Genomic DNA, 19641 nt, shown 5'->3' with positions numbered 1-19641 from the left:
CGTAAGAAATTGTCCTCACAAATGCCTCCTCCTCTGTCCGTGGAAGGAGCCCCTTCACCACTTCCAGATTCTGTTTATGGTTTAACAAATATCAAAATAAAACCATTTAGCATTTATTACAAGCATTTATGTTAAATAATTATTCAGAACATAAGTGAAAATCATACCCGTCTAGAAAATAATGCGCTGACGTCTTTCTTCCCAATATCGCCTTTGCTCGTCCAGCCTAAGCATCCTGGGGAACCGAATCCCGTGGTTCGTGCCATACCTCTTGCCAACCTCCAAAATGGCCTCGTACGCCCAATATTGGACTGCAGGTGCGAAGCCATATGCTGTGTATTTGCACTCGTGCTGAACATCCGAACTCAGCTTCTTCTCGTAGTTGGCCTTCTGTTTCAACATGTCTTTCTGAAGCGAGTGCATGAGTCTGGCGAATGAGTGCTTCCCCCAAGGAATCCGGAAGAAGAACTCGAGGTCTTCCACATATCTAATGATGTGAGGCGTGATCAGCGCGTTGGCCTCGCGGCCCAGAAGCACTGACTCCACAAACAAGCACAAGCCGAGCTTGTACAAGTCTTCGGGTTCTGGCAGTTTGTGAACTGAAGTTGGAGTGCTTCTGTCTTCACACTATCAGACCGGTTGAAATATTTGTTGATCAGTCGGTCTGACCCCGAGCGCGCGACCTGCGCAGCCTTCTCCTCTTCTGTTGGCCCCGAGGAGAAGTCCAAACCCGTAATGAGTGCAAACTCCAGCACCCCGAATCGGACCTCCTTCCGACCAACATAAAACCTCATCCTCAACTCCTCCTGAGCATCCACTTTCATTTTGTGGAGCATCAGCTGGTGAAATAACACCGAGGAGAATGTCAGTGGTACGGCATTCCAGAAGCTCCCGAAACGGCTTTCCTTCGCCGTGTTGTTAAGGTTGAACTCCTCAAACCGAGCTTTAATTTTGGCAAAAATTCCAGTGCCCCTATATGTGACGCGGCCAGTGAAATGCTCGGGTGCTGGAATAATGAGTCTGGGAGCCATCTGAAAAAACAAAAAAACAAATAAATAAAGCTGCTAAAAAAATTTAAAATTGTCGACATAACATCGACATCATGTCGATATTCAGTCGACATTATCTAACAGTAAGCACACAAAAATTTCAAAACAAACATGTCGACATTATGTCGACATACCCTCGACATTATGTCGACATTATCAAAAGCAGAGAAAACACTTTCATGTCGACAAAATGTCGACATCCTGTCGACATTCAGTCGATAATTCAAACAAATAACAATTACACAATATATCGACATACTGTCGACATACAGTCGACATTAAGTCGACAATACAACCTAACAATCAACATGTTCATTTAATCGACATACCATCGACATACTGTCGATAAGTAGTCGACAATATAGGGCAGAAATACTCTTAAAATGCCAGTCGACATCCTATCGACATACAAGCGATATCCTATCGACATACAAATTACAGTAACATTCAAACAGACACTCAATCTATCGACATCCTATCGATAACCTATTGACATGTCATCGATAACCCTGTAATTTACACAGATTTCATTCAAACACTACACCTAAAGATCACAAATGCTACACAAAATCCACCAATCTCAACAACATGCAATAATTGGCATCCAAATCTATGAAAAATGTATTTTTTTCTCAAAACATAAACATTACCTTTTAATGATCACGGGTGGTGGTGGCGACGGGTACTGCTCGTGCTGCTCGTGGTGGCGAAGGCCTCTGTTCGGTGTCGACGATCACGGGTGGTGGTGGTGGCGACGTTTTGTGGTCCGTGGTGGTTCGTGGTGGTTCGTGGTGGTCACTGGGTCGTGGTGGTGGTCCGTGGTGGTTCGTGGTTGGGTCGGGGTCGTGGGTGGATGGCCGGAGTGGGTCGGGGACGTGGGTGGATGGCCGGAGTGGGTCGTGATGTTGGGTCGATGTCGAAGAGTCAATCGAGAACGACAGAGAGAGAGATGGAACGACAGAGAGAGAGAGAGAGAGAGAGAGAGAGAGTGAAAGAGAGGGAAAGACGGAAAGAGAGTGTGAATAGGAAAATTAAATTTGAGGGGTATTTTGGGTACAAATGAGTAATAGTGGAATTAATTTGTATAAATTAGTGGAGGGTATATATTTTGAAATGGGGTATTTTATTAGGGTCAAAAATTGAAATTTCCCTTACAGATTACACCGTACACATAAAAATACTATTTTATTTATTTTATGCTTAAGCCTTAATATGTGAATATTGGCTTTGGCAATGGCAAGCATGAAATTAATCATTTATAAGAAAATAAAGAGAATTTATTGTACAAAATGAGAATTTAAACAAACAAATGTAATACAGCTATGCAAATTCAATTTAAACAATTTTTTTTTTGAGAGAGTTCAATTTAAACAATTTAAATTTTATTAATACGAGGGTCCACGAGCTATATATCCACTCTACACTCCCATTCAATTATATAGTGTATTCACATTGTACAAGAATTTTTTAAAAGAAAAATCAATTATTTTAACTATTCATTTTTTTTTAGTGTTGTCTGATTTGTAGATGTTATTCCATTTGATGGTTTAATGGTAGTTCATTTCATTTTATAAGAAAAAAAGTTATTTATATTTGTATTCAGTATAAATTAAAGAGACATAAAAAAGTGGAATTTTTTAATGTTTTATAAACTATAATATATATTTTTTTTAATTATGTATTTTATAAAAGTTATTAATTAGATTCTAATTTTATATTTTGTTAAATAATAAATTAGACTATATATTTTTAAAATAATATAAAATAAAAATAGTACCTAAATTAATCTTTTATCAAAATAAAACTAAATAATACATGATCTACAAGTGTTATAACAACATTAATTACATTTATTTTGTACATATGTTCATTCTAAAAATTATTTCAAGTTAGTTATATAAAAAAAGTCAAAAATTAAAGTAAAATATTATTTTATATTATTTTAAAAAATATAGTATTCAATTTATCATTTAATAAAACTGAAAATTGAATTTATAACTTTTATAAAAATATAGAATCCAAAACGATATCAACCTAATTTTTTTAAAAAAAATTAACTTCCACTCCTCTATATTCCTAACAATAAAATTAACATATAAGTTGAATTGATGGAGAAAAAAGGAAGTAAGCAAAATGTAAGCAAAAATGTAGGCCAAAAAAAAAGTATGAAAAAAAATATTTTCGGAAAGTTTATGCGACAAACTTTTATATCCAACATGAAAAATTGTTTATTTTATTTTCCACACTTTTATTTTCTTCACCAACATTTATCTTCTAACAGGTCACGAACCAAAAAAAAATTAAGTACCATCACTTTTTCGTTGAGTTGTAGAGATAATTGTAGCTAAAATATATATTTTTTTTTTTATTTTTTGAGAAAAAGATTGTTATTATAATTTTTTTTTTTTTTTTGAAAGAACCTCGGTTCGGGATAGATTAACTCCAAAGGATGTCGGGATTTACAGGGGGAAATCCCTCCCCTTTACAGTTCAAAAAGCTGCTGCGAGAGTGACGAGACTCATTAGCAAGCTTGTCCACATTGGAGATGAAACATCTCTTAACAAACAGGAAATTACAAACACAAAAGAAGATAACAAACATAAAACAGAGGAAAAAGTAGCAAACAAGTGCCAATCGGGACACTTCTTCTGATTCAGCGCTTGGACCAGGATCTTGGAATCTGAGACAATGGATAATTTGTTCACTTGTTGATCGACTGCCCATAGCTCAACAGACCATATAGCCTCTAACTCAGCCGCCAGGGCATTAGAACAGGTACCAACAGTAGAGCACCAAACCCAATCTGAACTTCCTCTGGTTTGAGCCACCAAGGCACACCCATACAACCCGTTAGCGTACGAACCATCAACAATAATAACACTCTCAGTCGGAATGGATAGAGACAGAGGGGGTTCCGCTTGGGGCAACTCCATCCGAGAGTGTTGACAGTCTTTCGGAGTCATTTCATGGAATCTGTTAAAAACGTTGGCGAGAGCCCGATTAATGCAGAGTTGTACAGCAATGCTTTGTTTAGTTATTTAGTACAACAGAAAAGATGGCAGAGGGAATTTCCTCGAACCACATACAATCATTATCTAACACCAATGTTTGATTAGCCAAGCCATGAACAGCTAAAATAACTTCCGTAATAAATTATTTATGTGAAAAATAAGATGACAAAACAAAACATTCTAATTTAATTTTCACTGTTATTTTTATTTAAAAAAAGTATAACTAAATAAATTACTAATTATTAATAACTAAATATACAAAGATTTTAATATGAAATAAATAAATAAATAAATACAAGTCTTATCAGCGAGGCGAGGTTGGTTCCTCGCGAGACGAATCCCCGTAGAATTAGAATTAGAATTAGAATAGGATGAAAATAATATCCAAAGACAAATAATAACGGTAGCTTTAGTAGTTACTTCTTTCTTTCAAACCTTTCTCAAATGTTTTTCAATAACTTCCCCTAAATTTCTTCCCCGTCTCCTACGCCTCCGTCACCTACCTGTCACCCACACCCCCCATGAACTCATCCAAAACTCGCCGCAAAATCGCTCCGGCGGCTGCGGAAAACGGAGACTCAGCCGACAAACTTGACCAACTCTTACTCTCCTCCGCCATATGTAACGGCGAGGATTTAGGCCCCTTCATCCGCAAGACCTTCGCTTCCGGGAAGCCCGAGACCCTACTTCACCATCTCCGTCACTTCGCTCGCTCCAAAGAGTCCGAAATTGAAGAAGTCTGCAAGGCTCACTACCAGGACTTCATCCTTGCCGTTGATGATCTACGATCTCTTCTCTCCGATGTCGATTCTCTCAAATCATCACTTTCGGATTCTAACTCCAAGCTCCAGACTGTCGGAGTTCCTCTCCTTTCATCACTTGATGCCTTCGTTGAAGCTCGGAATATCTCGCAGAACGTGAATCTTGCTCTCGATTCAGTTGGGACTTGCGTTCGGCTCATGGAGCTTTGTTCTAGATCGAATCACCATCTGTCGAATAATAACTTCTACATGGCACTCAAGTGCGTCGACTCGTTGGAGGCTGATTTCTTGAAGAAGACGCCGTCTTCGACGCTGAAGAGGATGCTGGAGAAGAAAATTCCGGAGATTCGATCGCATATCGAGAGGAAAGTTAGCAAGGATCTTGGCGATTGGCTGGTAGATATCCGCGGCGTGAGTAGGAATCTGGGTCAATTGGCGATCGGTCAAGCCTCTTCGGCGCGGCAACGAGAAGAAGAGCTGAGAATCAAGCAGCGACAGGCGGAGGAGCAGAGTCGTCTAAGTCTGCGAGACTGTGTTTACGCCTTGGAGGAGGAAGACGACGATGGACTAAGCGGTGGAGGAGTTGGCGATGACAATAATGGCGGGAGTGGAATTCTAGGGTTTGATCTGACTCCTTTGTACAGAGCTTATCACATACACCAGACATTGGGGCTTGAGGACGGGTTCAAGCAATACTATTTTGAGAATCGGAAGCTTCAACTCACTTCGGATTTTCAGGTATCTTCTATGACTCCGTTCCTTGAGTCCCACCAAACTTTTTTTGCTCAAATTGCTGGATTCTTCATCGTTGAAGATCGGGTTTTGAGAACTGGAGGTGGGTTGATATCGAAAATGGAAGTTGAGAACCTTTGGGAAACCGCTGTTAGCAAAATGTGTTCTGTTTTAGAGGATCAGTTTTCTAGAATGCAAACTGCTAACCATTTGTTGTTAATTAAGGATTATGTGAGCTTGTTAGGAGTAACATTGCGTAGGTATGGATACCCAGTGGATTCCTTACTTGATGTTTTGAGTAAGCATAGAGATAAGTACCACGAGTTGTTGTTGTCCGATTGTCGAAAACAGATTGCTGAAGCTCTCGCTGCTGATAAGTTTGAGCAGATGTTGATGAAGAAGGAGTACGAGTATTCTATGAATGTTCTTTCATTTCAAATACAAACGTCGGACATTACACCGGCTTTTCCTTACGTTGCACCATTTTCTTCCACAGTACCAGATTGTTGTCGCATTGTACGATCTTTTATTGAGGATTCTGTGAGTTTCATGTCTTACGGGGGACAATTAGATTTTTATGATGTGGTGAAGAAGTATTTGGATCGGCTATTGGGTGAGGTGTTGGATGGGGCATTGTTGAAGCTTATTAGTTCTTCAATTCACGGTGTTGCCCAAGCAATGCAGGTGGCAGCCAATATGGCTGTCATGGAACGTGCTTGCGATTTTTTCTTTCGTCATGCTGCACAGCTTTCCGGCATACCTCTAAGAGTGGCAGAGAGAAAGAGGCAGTTTCCCTTGGGCAAAGCCCGTGATGCAGCTGAAGATATGCTATCTGGTATGCTTAAAACAAAGGTTGATGGGTTTATGACATTGATCGAAAACGTAAATTGGATGGCCGATGAACCTCCACAGAATGGAAATGAGTACGTGAATGAGGTGATCATCTATTTGGAAACATTGGTCTCCACCGCCCAACAAATTTTGCCAGTTCCAGTTCTTAAGAGAGTATTACAAGATGTCCTTACCCACATATCAGAAAAGATAATTGGAGCCTTATATGGCGATTTAGTTAAGAGGTTTAATCTAAATGCAATTATTGGACTTGATGTGGATGTTCGGATGTTGGAATCTTTCGCTGATAATCAAGCATCTTTGTTCTCGGACGAGGAAGCAAGTCAGTTAAAATCTGCACTTTGTGAGGCCAGGCAGTTGATGAATTTGCTGCTGAGCAACCATCCAGAAAATTTTCTGAATCCCGTGATTCGGGAAAGAAGTTACAATGCTTTGGACTACAGGAAAGTACTGACAATTTCTGAAAAATTGAAAGATCAATCCGATAGACTATTTGGAACCTTTGGAAGCCGAGGAACCAGGCAAAATCCCAAAAAGAAATCACTAGATGCATTGATAAAAATACTCAAAGACGTGAGCTGATTTGTTACATAGATTTATGTAATGTACAAGTACAATCCTTTGGTCTTTTGTCCCTTTACGATTCTGATTGGGATTTATTTCACAGCAGCTCATTGCTAACTTCTTTTCCAGTGCCATATTGTTTGCTTTCCCAATGAATGTATCATTAAACCTAGCAATTTTTTCTTTTGTATGTATCATTCTCTTAGTTCGGTATTGTTTGTTAATTTTTATATTCAACTTTTCAAGTTATAATATTAAAGGATTTGATTTATATTTTTCTCACAACTTCTCTTTTTGATAATAATAATATTCTTGCATACTTAGTGATGTACTTAAGGTGACGTTGGTTGAAGACCAGTCCAACAGCAACCAATAACCATTGTTGGCTTATAAGATAAGATGTTGTGTGGGCAGAAATACAGGTATGTAGCTCCTTGAAATTATTTACAGGTCAAGCAACGCAAATGGGAGGTCGGTTGAAAAAGTTGGTTTATGAGATGTATGTGCCATGTGGTGCTTTTATCTTAATTATTTTGTCCCCACTACTCTTGAATAACTCTTATAAGATAAGCTGTTTGGGGAGATACCATGTCTCTGTTTGCTGACTTCTGGATATTGTTATTAAGAAAATGGAATTATTTTCTTTTCTAATTATGCCGCATTTATTATTCTGTTTTTTTTTAAAAAAAATATATATATTTTTTTTGAAATTAGCGTGATGTCATTAAATAAAAAGAAATTAGACCTCATGGTCATTATATAACAGGTTCTCCGGTAATATAGAGACCGCATTTTTCTTTTAAATATGGTTTGGTGCATTTGTTCTCGTTGAGAAATGTTAAAAGGCACGAATGTCTATGATTAGTTAATTACAATAAAGTGTCATATTATTATTAATAAAATTAAATATTAAATTTTAATATTATACTTTAATAGCTATTATGGGATATAATTATTAGACATCATTGATGTTTAATAGCTTGTAATTATTTTGTTACAAAATCGACATTTTTATAAACTTGGTGTGTTTATTGATTGTAAAACAACAAAATTTTAGTGAAGAATAGTATTGTAGAGGGTAAAATTTATAATTATAGAATGGGAAATTTAATTTTTTATGCTTACATTTGGTTAAAAAAAAATTTCTAAACAAATAATAACTAATATTTGTAAAATATGATAATTTTTATGATATTCCTAAAATACCTCCATTTACATCATCCCATTTACACCATCGGACCACCCATCGGGCTACCCATCGGATCATCCATTGGACCACCCATCGGGCTACCCATCGGACCACCCATCGGACCAAATCTGCTACCAATTTTTTTTTTTTATGTTTTTGTACATACAAAAGTAACATCAAAGGCGAATTCATCTAATTACCATCGGACTACCATCTAATCTCTATCTGACTACTAATTTTTTTTTTTTTTTTTTAATGTTTTTGCACTAAAAAAAAGTATGGAAAATTTGAGAGGGGTATTTTTGGGTTTTAGATAAAGTGGTCATATATTTTCAATGATGATATGTATTAGTTTAGAAATAAAATATTAGGTATATGTAAGTATAGAAAATCAAATTTCCCTCATAGAATTCAGGCACTAACCTATCAAGAACAAAGGAGCCAAGGGTTCAATTGGAAGCATTGCTGGAGTGTCAGCTAAAGGGATTCTAATGCTCAAGCCAGTAAGATAATCGATAAAATAATTGAAATAATGTAAATAAACAAGTAAATAATGATAGATGAATGATGACTGCTGAGTGATTAGTTGGCTGGCCAGAATTGGAGTACTGACTACGACTAGGTTGACTAAACAAGTCATGTCAGCTGGAGTAGTTAGGTGATAGCTAGACAGTTAGTGACGACTAAACAACTAGTGTCGATTAGATGTTCGATAATGGTACAAATGACAGTGAGGAGTAAAGAGCAAGTGATAGTAGGATGACTTAGGTTTTAGTGAATGTAGAGTGAGTATGAGATATTGGATAATCTAATCGAACCTTTCTCTTTGCCTTCATAGGCCCTTAGGTTAGGCCATACTTTGTAACAACTTCTGTCTGACTCACTCCAACTACATGTTCCTTCCATTTTGGGAGGTGTTAACGACTCTTATGATAAGTTCTTATCTAGCTAGCTTGACCCATTTGGCTAACTTGGTTGAGTATGGACCTAGGTGCGGGTTAGATGGAACGCATGGCCTGCTAGCAATGTGGGCTAGCTGCTTGGTTTACTAGCGTCGTGGCGTAGTTTTCGAGTTTACTAGGGTTGTGGGCTAGCTGTTTGAGCTTACTGGCATCGCGGGCTAGCTTTCCGCTCTTGCCTGTTGTGGGCTAGCTTGCCCACTAGTCGAAAGGGCCTTGTTTGTATGTCCCTATAGGTAGAATAAAATAATAGAGTAGAATAAAATTGTAAGGACCATCAGACGCTATCTATCTTCACATTGGTATGATATTGTCCGTTTTGGGCCTAAGCCCTTACGGATTTATTTTTGGACACCTTCCCAAAAGGCCTCATTCCAATGGAGATAGTGTTCGTCCTTATATACTCAAGATCCTTTCCATTTTTAGCCAATGTAGGACTTTGGTTGTACATCCAACAATCCTCCCCTCAAACAAAGGACCACCCTGCCTCCCCTCAGACGATTATAGATCTAAATCTAAATCCCTCAATTCCAACACTCAAAATACCCTTGAGTAAGCTAGATGAATCCATTCACCAGCTACATTCGACACACATCTGGTCTAAACGACACACATCTGGTCTAAACGACACACATCTGGTTCTAATTCTGAAAAATAAGCAATTCTCTACAATGGGTGACTTGCGACCCATCGCTCTTTGCAATGTCTCTTATAAAATTCTCTCAAAGGTTCTTGCTAATAGAATGAGAGGATTGATTGATCATGTTATCTCACCAACACAAAGTGCTTTTATTCCTGGTAGGCTCATCTCTGATAACATTATGGTGGCCTTTGCAATCATGCACTACCTCAAATGGAAGACTAAAGGAAAGAAGGGGTTCATAGCTATGAAGTTTGACATGAGTAAGGCTTACGACCGTGTGGAGTGGGATTATTTACGTGCAGTTATGCATTGTATGGGGTTCGCTGGTAAGTGGATCAATTTAATTATGAAATGTGTCCCTTTTGTACGATGTTCCATTATACACAATGGTCATATCATGGGACCGATTACTCCTTTCCGAGGTATTCGTCGAGGGAATCCATTATCAACTTATCTGTTTATCATTTGTGCTGAAGGCTTCTCTTCCCTAATTAGAAAGTTTGAAAATGACCATATTATTCATGGTTGTCGTGTGTCTATTGGGGCTCCTTCTATTGCACACATGCTCTTTGCTGATGATAACTATCTCTTTTACCAAGCTACTACAAATACGACAGTTAGTGTAAAACAAATGGTCCACTCTTTTGAAATTGCCTTTGGGCAGAAGGTGAATGCTACAAAGTCTTCTATCTTTTTTAGTCCCAATACCGAAGCAACCCAGCGGCATCAAATCTGTACATCTCTTGGTATGCCTGAAGCTACTGATGGCTCTCTTTATCTGGGCTTGCCAAACATAATTGGTAGAAAGAAAACACCTATCCTCGAATTTCTCAAGAATAAAGTTATCAACCACATCAAAAGTTGGAATGGTAGGTTTCTCTCTCGTGCTAAAGAAATTCTTCTTAAAGCTGTTGTTCAATCTCTACCAACTTATGCGATGAGTGTTTTTCTTTATCCTTTTGGAGACTTGTCAAGAAATTGAGAAGGTTATGACTAATTTTTGGTGGAAAACATCGAGTTCTAAAGGGCAAGGCATTATATATTTATCCCTTGTAAAAGAAAAAATTATAATTTATAAGAAACTTAGGTTGATATTGTTTGTTAATAATAAAAATATAAATACAAAATATTTTTGAAAATAAAATAAAAATTAGAAATTTAAATATTATTTATTTTAAATATTTTTCATTGAAAAAAATATTTTATTTTTTTGTAATATATAATAAATAATTAAATAAATTTTCAATAAGAAAATAATTTATTATAGAGCCTTTTAATCAAAAACAACTTTTTTTAAAAATTGAGTTGTACCAACTTTAGCTTTTAGCTGTAGTTTTTTCATAAATTTTTCAATAAGCTATTTTTAACTGCTTACTAAATACGTTTTTGTCACAACTTTTTTGAAAAACATATTTTAATTTTTTTTAAAAGATGTGCCAAATGGACCCATGATATTAATTTATTTAAATTATTATTTATATATAACAAGTGATTTTAGTTAATAAATATAATATTAATTTTTTTATTTTAAAATTATTATAATAATAAATAATATTTTTATTATAATTTTTGATATTGTAGTTGGAGTAAAAATAATTTTTTACACTAAATTTAATGATAATGTGACACTAAAATTAATGTGATCTTTGAAATTACTAGGATTCTTAAAGGATAAATGGTAGGCGCCCACTTTGATTTTTCATGTTTGCTCAAGGCAATTGTTATCCCATGTTCTTTGAATTTTCTTGTTAGTTTCGGGCAAACAAAATTTTCTTTGCTTGTGATAACTCTCTTCACATAATTTTGAAAGTGATATTTCTTTGATCATTAGCTCATTTTGAAAGTGATATTTCTCATCATTAGTTAATTTCTCTTTCCCATTTGAATAAGCCTATTTTTAAGATTTTCTAGTTTTCTTCAAAAAGAATGTTTGGGTAATACATAAAAGTCATTGTGTAATTCAAACGAGTTAAGAATAAGATCATTTTGTAATTCAAACGAGCTAATCTCTCTCTCTCTCTCATTTTGAAATTATTAGATGAATTAGAATTATTTTTATCTAAAGGGAGAATATAAAATTTAGAATTTCTGTTCCCAAATAAATACTACTATTAAATCGTATTGTTTGGACGTTTTTGCTCGATTAATCCTCAGAACTATTTACAATGCTAAAATATAGAACGTTTGTTAAGATTTATTCACGTGTCTTAGTGTTAATGTAGTCGATATATCATTGTCATATAAACGTTACGTATATAATTAAATAAAAATTAATTTAAAATTTAAAAAATTCATTTTCTTATCAACAATAAATAAGAAAATTGAAATTATATAATTTTTATTTATTGATAATTAATAAAAAAAAAATATAAATTGCACATGAGGTGCTAATATGATAATAACACATCAACTACATCAATATCAATAGCTATATGAGATAAAATTTAAACAAAAATTTAATATTTCAACATGAAAAAAAATTTAACAAACAAAAAAAAAAATTAGGAAAGACGATATGGTAATCGTAACAATTTAGGAGTAAAAATCCTAGCCATTAAATTTTGACAATCCCCCAACATATCTAATTTCTAAGTTCTAAGGGGGTAAAAGTGCTAGAGTTGCTAGTTAATGAGCGGGTACACTCCAAGGAAGAGAATTTTCCCTATATTCCCATCTATCTTGTTAATTATTGAATTTTGTTCTTCCAAAAAAAAAACAAAAACTTGGTGGTTATAATACATGCCAATAGAAAACTAGTGGCACATGGGACACTTTTAAAAATCATTATTTTATAAAAGTTACACCTAACTCCTCCAAAATAAAAATTGAAAAAAGAGGTTACACTAACTTGTACTGATATTATCAATCTAATATTTGGTTCGAAGGTGAGATCACAAATTAATAAAAAAAAGATATAACCTAAATTTAAGTTGTATCTAACTACTCAAATTTAGATATTAAAAATAATAAAAAAAAGAATTACATTAAAAATATAAAAAAAATTACTTTTATTATAATTTTACTTATATAAAGTATGGTCAATATTTATACTTTTTTTTATTATTATTTTATTTACCAAAATAAATCTTATTCACAATTTACATGCGTAAACCAACTTCAAAATACAATTCTCATGAATATAATGCTCACTGATGAGGGAGAGCTAAAAACTTACCAAGAAATTATCCTACATGAGCATATAATAATGAGTGGGATGGAGCCATGCAAGAAGAGATGAGTTCTTTGCATGAGAATCACACATATGACATGGTGAAGTTGCCTAAAGAGAAGAAAGCTCTAAAAAAAAATAAATGGGTTTACATGCATAAGACTATAAACAATGACTCACAATGATACAAGGCACGGTTGGTTGTGAAGGGTTCAATTAGAAGAAAGGTATTGATTTTGAAATCTTTTCTCCTACTCTGAAGAAATATTTTTTCCTACTGTGAAAACATCTTCTATAAGAGTTGTTCTTAGTTTAGCTGCTCGCTTGAATTTAGAAGTAGAACAAGTTGATGTGAAAATTGTATTTCTTCATGGTGACTTGGAAGAAAAAATTTACATGGGGCAGCCAAAGGGTTTCAAATTTAAGGGAAAGAGAATCTTGTGTGCAAGCTTAGAAAAAAGCTTATATGGACTCAAATAGGTACCTAAACAGTGGTACAAGAAGTTTGATTCCTTCATGTCGATCCATGGATATACCCGAACTACTTTTGATCATTTTGTGTCTACAAAAAAGTTTTCTAATGATGATTTCATTATTTATTGTGATAGTCAGAGTTTTATTCACTTCTACAAGAATTCAACATTCCATTCAAGATTCAAGTATATTGATGTTAGATGTCATTGGATTTTTGATGTCCTTGATATGAAAGAGTTGCACTTAGGAAAGGTGCATACCAATGAGAATGGTTTCGATATGTTGGCAAAGACTTTGTCTAAGGAGAAGCTTAAAACGTGTAGGCCAAGAGTAGGCATAGTTGAGCCCACTAATTAAGGCAGAAGGGGAGATTTGTTAGGTCTACCACATTTAGTGGGCCTGACCAAAATAAAGACAACAACCCATTTGTAATTGAAAAAAATGAGAAGTTGACCGTTTTTAGTGTGTGTCATGGAGAACAAGCACAACCAGTAGAGAGAGAAAGAAAGAAAAAAGAGAGGGAAAGGAGAGAAGAAATCTAGAGAGAGAAAGTAGGTTTTGACACTTTAATTTGGAGATCAAGTGGTTGATTCTCATCTATTTTAGTTTAAATTTCAGGTGGTAAATCATTGAAAGGTATTCTACCTATCTACCAGTTCATATTTGGCGATTGTCTTCTCTAAGGTGCTCTTCTACAATACTCACTTGGTGTGACTTAAATTTTTTCTATTTGTGTATTCATCTTTTGAGATGATGATGATGGTTGTATTAATTGGTAATTCAAAATTATTTACTCTTGATGTTGTTGCGAGCCTCTAGTTTTACTAGAAAAAAAACTTATAATCTCATTATTAAACTTTAGTGACAGTGGATGATTTAATCGAACTACGGTCTCCGTAGTTTTTTTCCACATTAGGTTTCCATATAAAAATTTTGTCTCTTATTTTTATGCTTAATTTTTGTATTTTATATTGTTTGTGATGCATTGATTTGATATTTGATATTATTAATTATGGTGCTTGATAAATGTTCTAATTTTAACATATAGAAAAATATTATAATTAATTGAAGTGTTACATGTTTTATTTATTTATTTATTTGTATTTGTAATAGTTTGGTGTAGCTTAAGGCAGGTGACCAATAAGAGTATTTCAATGATTGACAGTTGGCATAGGGACACAAGGACAAGACTTTTTACTATTCACTTACTAATGATGCCAAATATTGTGACTAATTGTTACCATTAGAGACATGAGGATTGTCTATTTATTAATTGAACAAACTCAGAATTTTGAGATGAATTCATATGACTAATGTAAAAGAAAAAAAAAAACTTCATTTTAACTTACTCCCCCTGAAGACCGGTAGTTAATTTTTATTTGAAGACCGGTTGTTAATCTCTCCTTTTTGTATGTCTTTGAAGAACCAAAAACGATATTTTTCACCAACAATGTATATTTTCATCTCTCAATAAAAACTACCCAAAACTTCAAAAGTTAATTTGCTTGAAACCAACCATCTTTCTCATACCTCCCAACAATATCTTCAAATATATCATTTTGAATGTGAACTAACATTTGAAAAGTAATAAATAAGAAACCAGTCATCTAATGCAAATGAGAGTGAAAAATAAAACGTGGCACTTGTAGAACCTCATAATATATTTGTTTAGGTGTTCTAATAAGAAATGGGCAATGTCTATCACTCTTTTATATGTTAATATCGCTATTGATCTAATTAAATATCATGTTCCATATAATTTAATATAACAACTTTTATGGAGTATCATCAATCTATCGCAACATAACATGTCGAGAAAATACTAAGTACTACTGGTGCCTAATATGACTACCCTATACTAATATGCAAATGCTACTCTACAACTACTCTTTACAAACTTGCTATATTTAATGGCAAACATGACAAAAAGGGTCACTTTTATTCATTTATTATTCTTAAAACCATTTAATTTAACAATTCAACAAACAACCACAGCAAACACTAGAAAATCCCGTTTTCTTTCCACCCAAACACCAAATTGCATCACTACTTTGATTTCCCGATTTCCAAATCCAACAGAACCCCATGTCTCCGATTCCATTTCTCTCTGCGATTCTCATCTTCTTCACCTCAGCAACGACGTCGTTTGCCTCCGCGGACGATTACAACATCCTCTCAGCATACCAAGTGCTCCAGCAGTACGGTTTTCCTCAAGGCCTTCTTCCCAAAGGAGTAACTGGGTACGAGCTGAACAGAGACACAGGAGAGTTCTCTGCCCACTGGAATGGAACTTGTAAATTCAACCTCGAAGGTTCGTATAGTCTCGAGTACAAGTCCACCATAAGTGGAATCATATCGAAAGAAAGGCTCAAGAATCTAAAGGGTGTGAGCGTTAAAGTTCTCTTCTTTTGGCTCAACATTGTGGAAGTGGTTCGTGATGGTGATGAGCTTCAATTCTCTGTTGGAATCGCTTCGGCCAATTTTCCAATTGACAACTTTGAGGAGTCTCCCCAGTGTGGCTGTGGATTGAACTGTAATTCTAACTCAGTTGAGGTTCAGTGATGGGTAAGAAGAATAAAAAAGTTCCACCATAGATTATATAATAATGTATTAAATGTCTTTATGGGTAAAGCTTAGGAATTATTAGGATCTAGATTTTTAGGTGTAGAAAAGGGCATTCTAAAACAGAGCAGAGGACAAGATTATTATGTTTGTTAACTTCTTGTTATTACTTAATAGTTAATTACATGCTTTTTATAATTCTCTCTGGTTTGTGTGAATATTAGAGTTACATAGAAAAATGGGAAACACAGAAAAATAGTACTATGATAACATAAGCAAGATTCCAAGAGATATTTTAAAATTTAGAAAAGGTACTTTCTTGGAAATTATTGATAGTTATACCTAACCTCCAATGTATATGGATACATTACACACATGTGAAGCAATGCCAAATGCATGTAATCTCTTACATATATATTTATGTGTATGTGTGTATGTAGCTCGAAGATTACAAATAGCCAATTCCACCGGTGGAAATGAGCATAAGAAAATTCAACCTGACACATATTTTGGAGAGACTTGTTTCTATGTATATTATGGTTAACGATAGCTTTACTGAGAATGGTTTACTTTCTTTTGAAGTTTTCATGTTGCTGTTACACTCTTTTATAGGATAAGTTTACTATGTAGTACGATTTTCTCTTCATTGTAGATTGTATATATGTGGAGAATTCTACCATATTCTGACTTTCCTATCACTGAGGTCAACTAATGTTCATGTATATATATTGACCAAACAGTCAGACTCTCAACACTCCATAAAGGGATCTCTATTTACTATCTGAGTTTCCTAAGTTTCCACTTTACTAAACTACTAACTAACCCTTAATCTCTCCAATGGCGTATTGTCAATTCTTGGTTCTCTTCTTTCTGATGTCGTTTACAACCCCATTGTCATCTACTTCAACGGCTTATGAAGTACTAGAAGGGTATGATTTCCCAGTTGGTCTTCTTCCCAAAGGGGTATTGGGATACAAGTTGGACAATTTCACAGGTACATTCTTTGCCTACTTAAACGGCTCGTGTAGTTTCACTGTTGATTCATATGAGTTAAAGTATAACCCCATCATAGCAGGCAAGATAACCAGCAATAAGCTATACTACTTGTCTGGTATTGAGGTTAAGATAGCTTTTTTCTGGCTGAAAATTGTCTCTGTCACGCGCAACAATGATGAGCTTGAATTCTCAGTTGGCTTCGCCAGTGCCAACTTTGATGTTAGTAATTTTGAGGAGAGCCCCACTTGTGGTTGTGGATTTGATTGTGTTGGGTATGGCAATGCAGCAATGAAGGATACAACGAAGCTTAGTAACCGTTTAGTGTCGTTTTCGTATCTAAATTGATCGAGTTTGTCAGCTAATTTATGATTAGCTTGAGTACTAATTTGAATAAATTGGTTTGAACTATCTAGTTTGGCTGTGTTTGAATAAATTAGTGTCGTATTCTTATCTAAATTGATGCTATTAAAGATCATGTTGTAACATGTTACTGTGTTTAGAATTATAAACCTTGGATAAAAGGTGTTTGATGGTAACCTGTTGTATAATTGGTACAAACTAATTGCAGTTTGTGTGATTGTATAACCTAGACTACGCGTAGTTATCTCTTGCTCATTCTCATCAAAGTTAATATTATCATCAAATATCAGAGTCTCAATTAATGTTTCCTTTTTGTTATTTTGTTGTTATTTGTAATGATTCATCTTTTCTTGTACTAGTGTCATTATTCTACTATAGTTATGCTTTGCTTTATTCTTTCCTTTTCTTTTATCTATGTGTTCGTGATTTTGAAATAGCCAATGGTGAATCTGTATAACCATGAAAAACAAAGAGCCACTTTTCACATGCTAATCTTAAAAATGGATTAGGCACAACAAGAATTTATCTATTATCATACAGATATTATATCACATCTACAAATGCACACATGTATTTCATAATTGTCAATGAAAAAGAAAGAATTCTTTTTGCATTGCAATTGGAAATTACCCATTTAACAAAAAGAAAAAATCATTACGATTCTTCATTTTGTCTTACACTTTTAGAACTTTTCTCCTACTCTTACTAGTACTACTACTAAACTAAGAAATTGAGTACAATACAAACAAATTTACATAATAAAAAAACAGCAATGGGTGACGAAATATAAAAAACCGACAGTAACTCTATCACTTCTATTTCTGAACCGTGCTTTGAAATCTACGCTCTACCTTATTGTCAACGTGTTCTGTTCTTTGCACCACGTGCCACTTAGATCCTTAATCTCCTAGAAAACGTTAAAACGCTGTCGTTTAACACTGTGGATGGATCGTCTTAGATCCACAATCTTAAGCTAAAAATAACTTTGTCAACTTGGCCAAAAAAAAAAAAAAAAAAAGCTCATATAATAACAAAATTTTAGTTCGAAAAATCGAAAAACAAGAATCGAAACAATGTCTCCCACGGCCATTCTGATCGTCGTCGCCGTCGCCGTCGCCGTCGTTATGCTATCTCAATTGGCCACGTCATCACCCGACGTTGAAGATAAGCGATCGGCATACGAGGTTCTCCAAGACTTTGATCTTCCCATGGGTATTCTCCCAAAGGGAGTAAATAGCTACGAATTAGACCGAAGCAACGGAAGATTCTATGCCCATTTCAACGGTTCCTGCAGTTTCTCGTTGGAGGGTTCGTATCAGTTAAAGTACAAATCCACCATAAGCGGCTATATCTCTAAGGACAAGCTCACGAAGCTAACTGGGGTTAGCGTTAAGGTCTTATTCTTGTGGCTTAACATCGTTGAGGTCGTTCGAGATGGGAACGACCTCGAGTTCTCGGTGGGATTAGCTTCGGCTTCCTTCTCCATCGATAATTTTTTCGAATGCCCTCAGTGTGGTTGTGGATTGAATTGCAATAATGGGCAAGTAAGGAAGCTTAAATTCAACCCTTCTGTTTCTTCAATTTGATACCTCAATTCGATCTGTAATTCAATGTTTCTTTTCTTTCTTTTCTTGAATGAATGGTGGGTTTTCTTTCGTTCGTAAAATTATGAGATGGGTTTTACTTATTTTGCTTTGTTAGTTTCGTTGTGTTTTAGTAATTTTTCTTTTGCTTATTCTCTACTTTTTGGGCTACAAGTTTGTTCTTTTCTGTAATCTGGGCCAATTGGGAATGAGGTCAAAATGGTTTGTGGGGTAGCATAGTTATAGATGAACCGTAGAAATGTAGAAATGTTCAAAGATTACTTTAGGTAGGATTAAGTGTTGGAATAAAGCTTTTAGGATTACACTATTTGACCCAACAGAATGTAATTTAAGGACTGTGTAGCCACTTGCAAATTTTAAGGTGCTGTTGGATTTTAAAGGACATGAACAAGCAGAAGTCCAAATATTGGATGGCAATTGGTAATGAATAATGATATGTACATATGGAGCCAGTAAAGTGAAATGAGTGCTTTAGCATGAATGAAATGTTGTAGCTTGGTAAGTAGAAGCAGTGCATTTATGTAATTCAGTTTTTAATTAATGGCTTCTTGTAGTGTTGGGTTAAGAAAATCTTTTATGCTGCTTTTAGTTTTCTTCCTATATACTATGAACTACAAGAGGGGAAGGTTGGATAGGCATTTTTGCTAATTCTAGTAAGTTTTGGAAGTTGCTATGTTTCCCAACTTTGGAAAAGACATTTGTGCTTGCAGTAGATT

General features: G+C 35.0%; 4 protein-coding genes across 5 annotated transcripts; all 4 read left to right on the top strand.

Annotated features, from left to right (window-relative positions):
• The first annotated feature begins 4374 nt into the window (after positions 1-4374).
• Positions 4375-7254, top strand: LOC115703124 (exocyst complex component SEC15B). The gene has a single exon (XM_030630623.2). It carries the CDS (start codon positions 4582-4584, stop codon positions 6985-6987), a length of 2406 nt encoding a protein of 801 aa, XP_030486483.1. The 5' UTR covers positions 4375-4581; the 3' UTR covers positions 6988-7254.
• An 8234-nt stretch (positions 7255-15488) lies between these two features.
• LOC115703129 (uncharacterized protein At5g01610) lies at positions 15489-16163 on the top strand. The gene has a single exon (XM_030630628.2). The coding sequence runs from the start codon at positions 15489-15491 to the stop codon at positions 15963-15965; it is 477 nt and encodes a 158-aa protein (XP_030486488.1). The 3' UTR covers positions 15966-16163.
• A 639-nt stretch (positions 16164-16802) lies between these two features.
• LOC115703128 (uncharacterized) lies at positions 16803-17605 on the top strand. 2 transcript variants are annotated; one of them, XM_030630627.2, is made up of 2 exons: positions 16803-16959; positions 17041-17605. In XM_030630627.2, the coding sequence occupies exons 1-2, from the start codon at positions 16803-16805 to the stop codon at positions 17304-17306; spliced, it is 423 nt and encodes a 140-aa protein (XP_030486487.2). In that variant the 3' UTR covers positions 17307-17605. The 2 variants fall into 2 exon arrangements, with proteins under 2 accessions (XP_030486487.2, XP_030486486.2); XM_030630626.2 differs by having other exon boundaries at positions 16803-17605.
• Positions 17606-17706: 101 nt separating this feature from the next.
• LOC115703126 (uncharacterized) lies at positions 17707-19021 on the top strand. The gene has a single exon (XM_030630625.2). The coding sequence runs from the start codon at positions 18395-18397 to the stop codon at positions 18905-18907; it is 513 nt and encodes a 170-aa protein (XP_030486485.2). The 5' UTR covers positions 17707-18394; the 3' UTR covers positions 18908-19021.
• The last annotated feature ends 620 nt before the right edge of the window (positions 19022-19641 follow it).

Source organism: Cannabis sativa, chromosome X (genome assembly GCF_029168945.1).
Source record: "Cannabis sativa cultivar Pink pepper isolate KNU-18-1 chromosome X, ASM2916894v1, whole genome shotgun sequence".
Taxonomy (NCBI): Eukaryota; Viridiplantae; Streptophyta; class Magnoliopsida; order Rosales; family Cannabaceae; genus Cannabis; species Cannabis sativa.
The sequence above is the reverse complement of the archived record's forward strand: the minus strand, read 5'-3'. Positions and strand labels throughout refer to the sequence as shown.

Bases quoted from the DNA above. Each gene is read 5' to 3' on its own strand.
- LOC115703124 (XM_030630623.2), top strand. From the start codon at position 4,582: ATGAACTCATCCAAAACTCGCCGCAAAATCGCTCCGGCGGCTGCGGAA.
- LOC115703129 (XM_030630628.2), top strand. From the start codon at position 15,489: ATGTCTCCGATTCCATTTCTCTCTGCGATTCTCATCTTCTTCACCTCA.
- LOC115703128 (XM_030630626.2), top strand. From the start codon at position 16,803: ATGGCGTATTGTCAATTCTTGGTTCTCTTCTTTCTGATGTCGTTTACA.
- LOC115703126 (XM_030630625.2), top strand. From the start codon at position 18,395: ATGTCTCCCACGGCCATTCTGATCGTCGTCGCCGTCGCCGTCGCCGTC.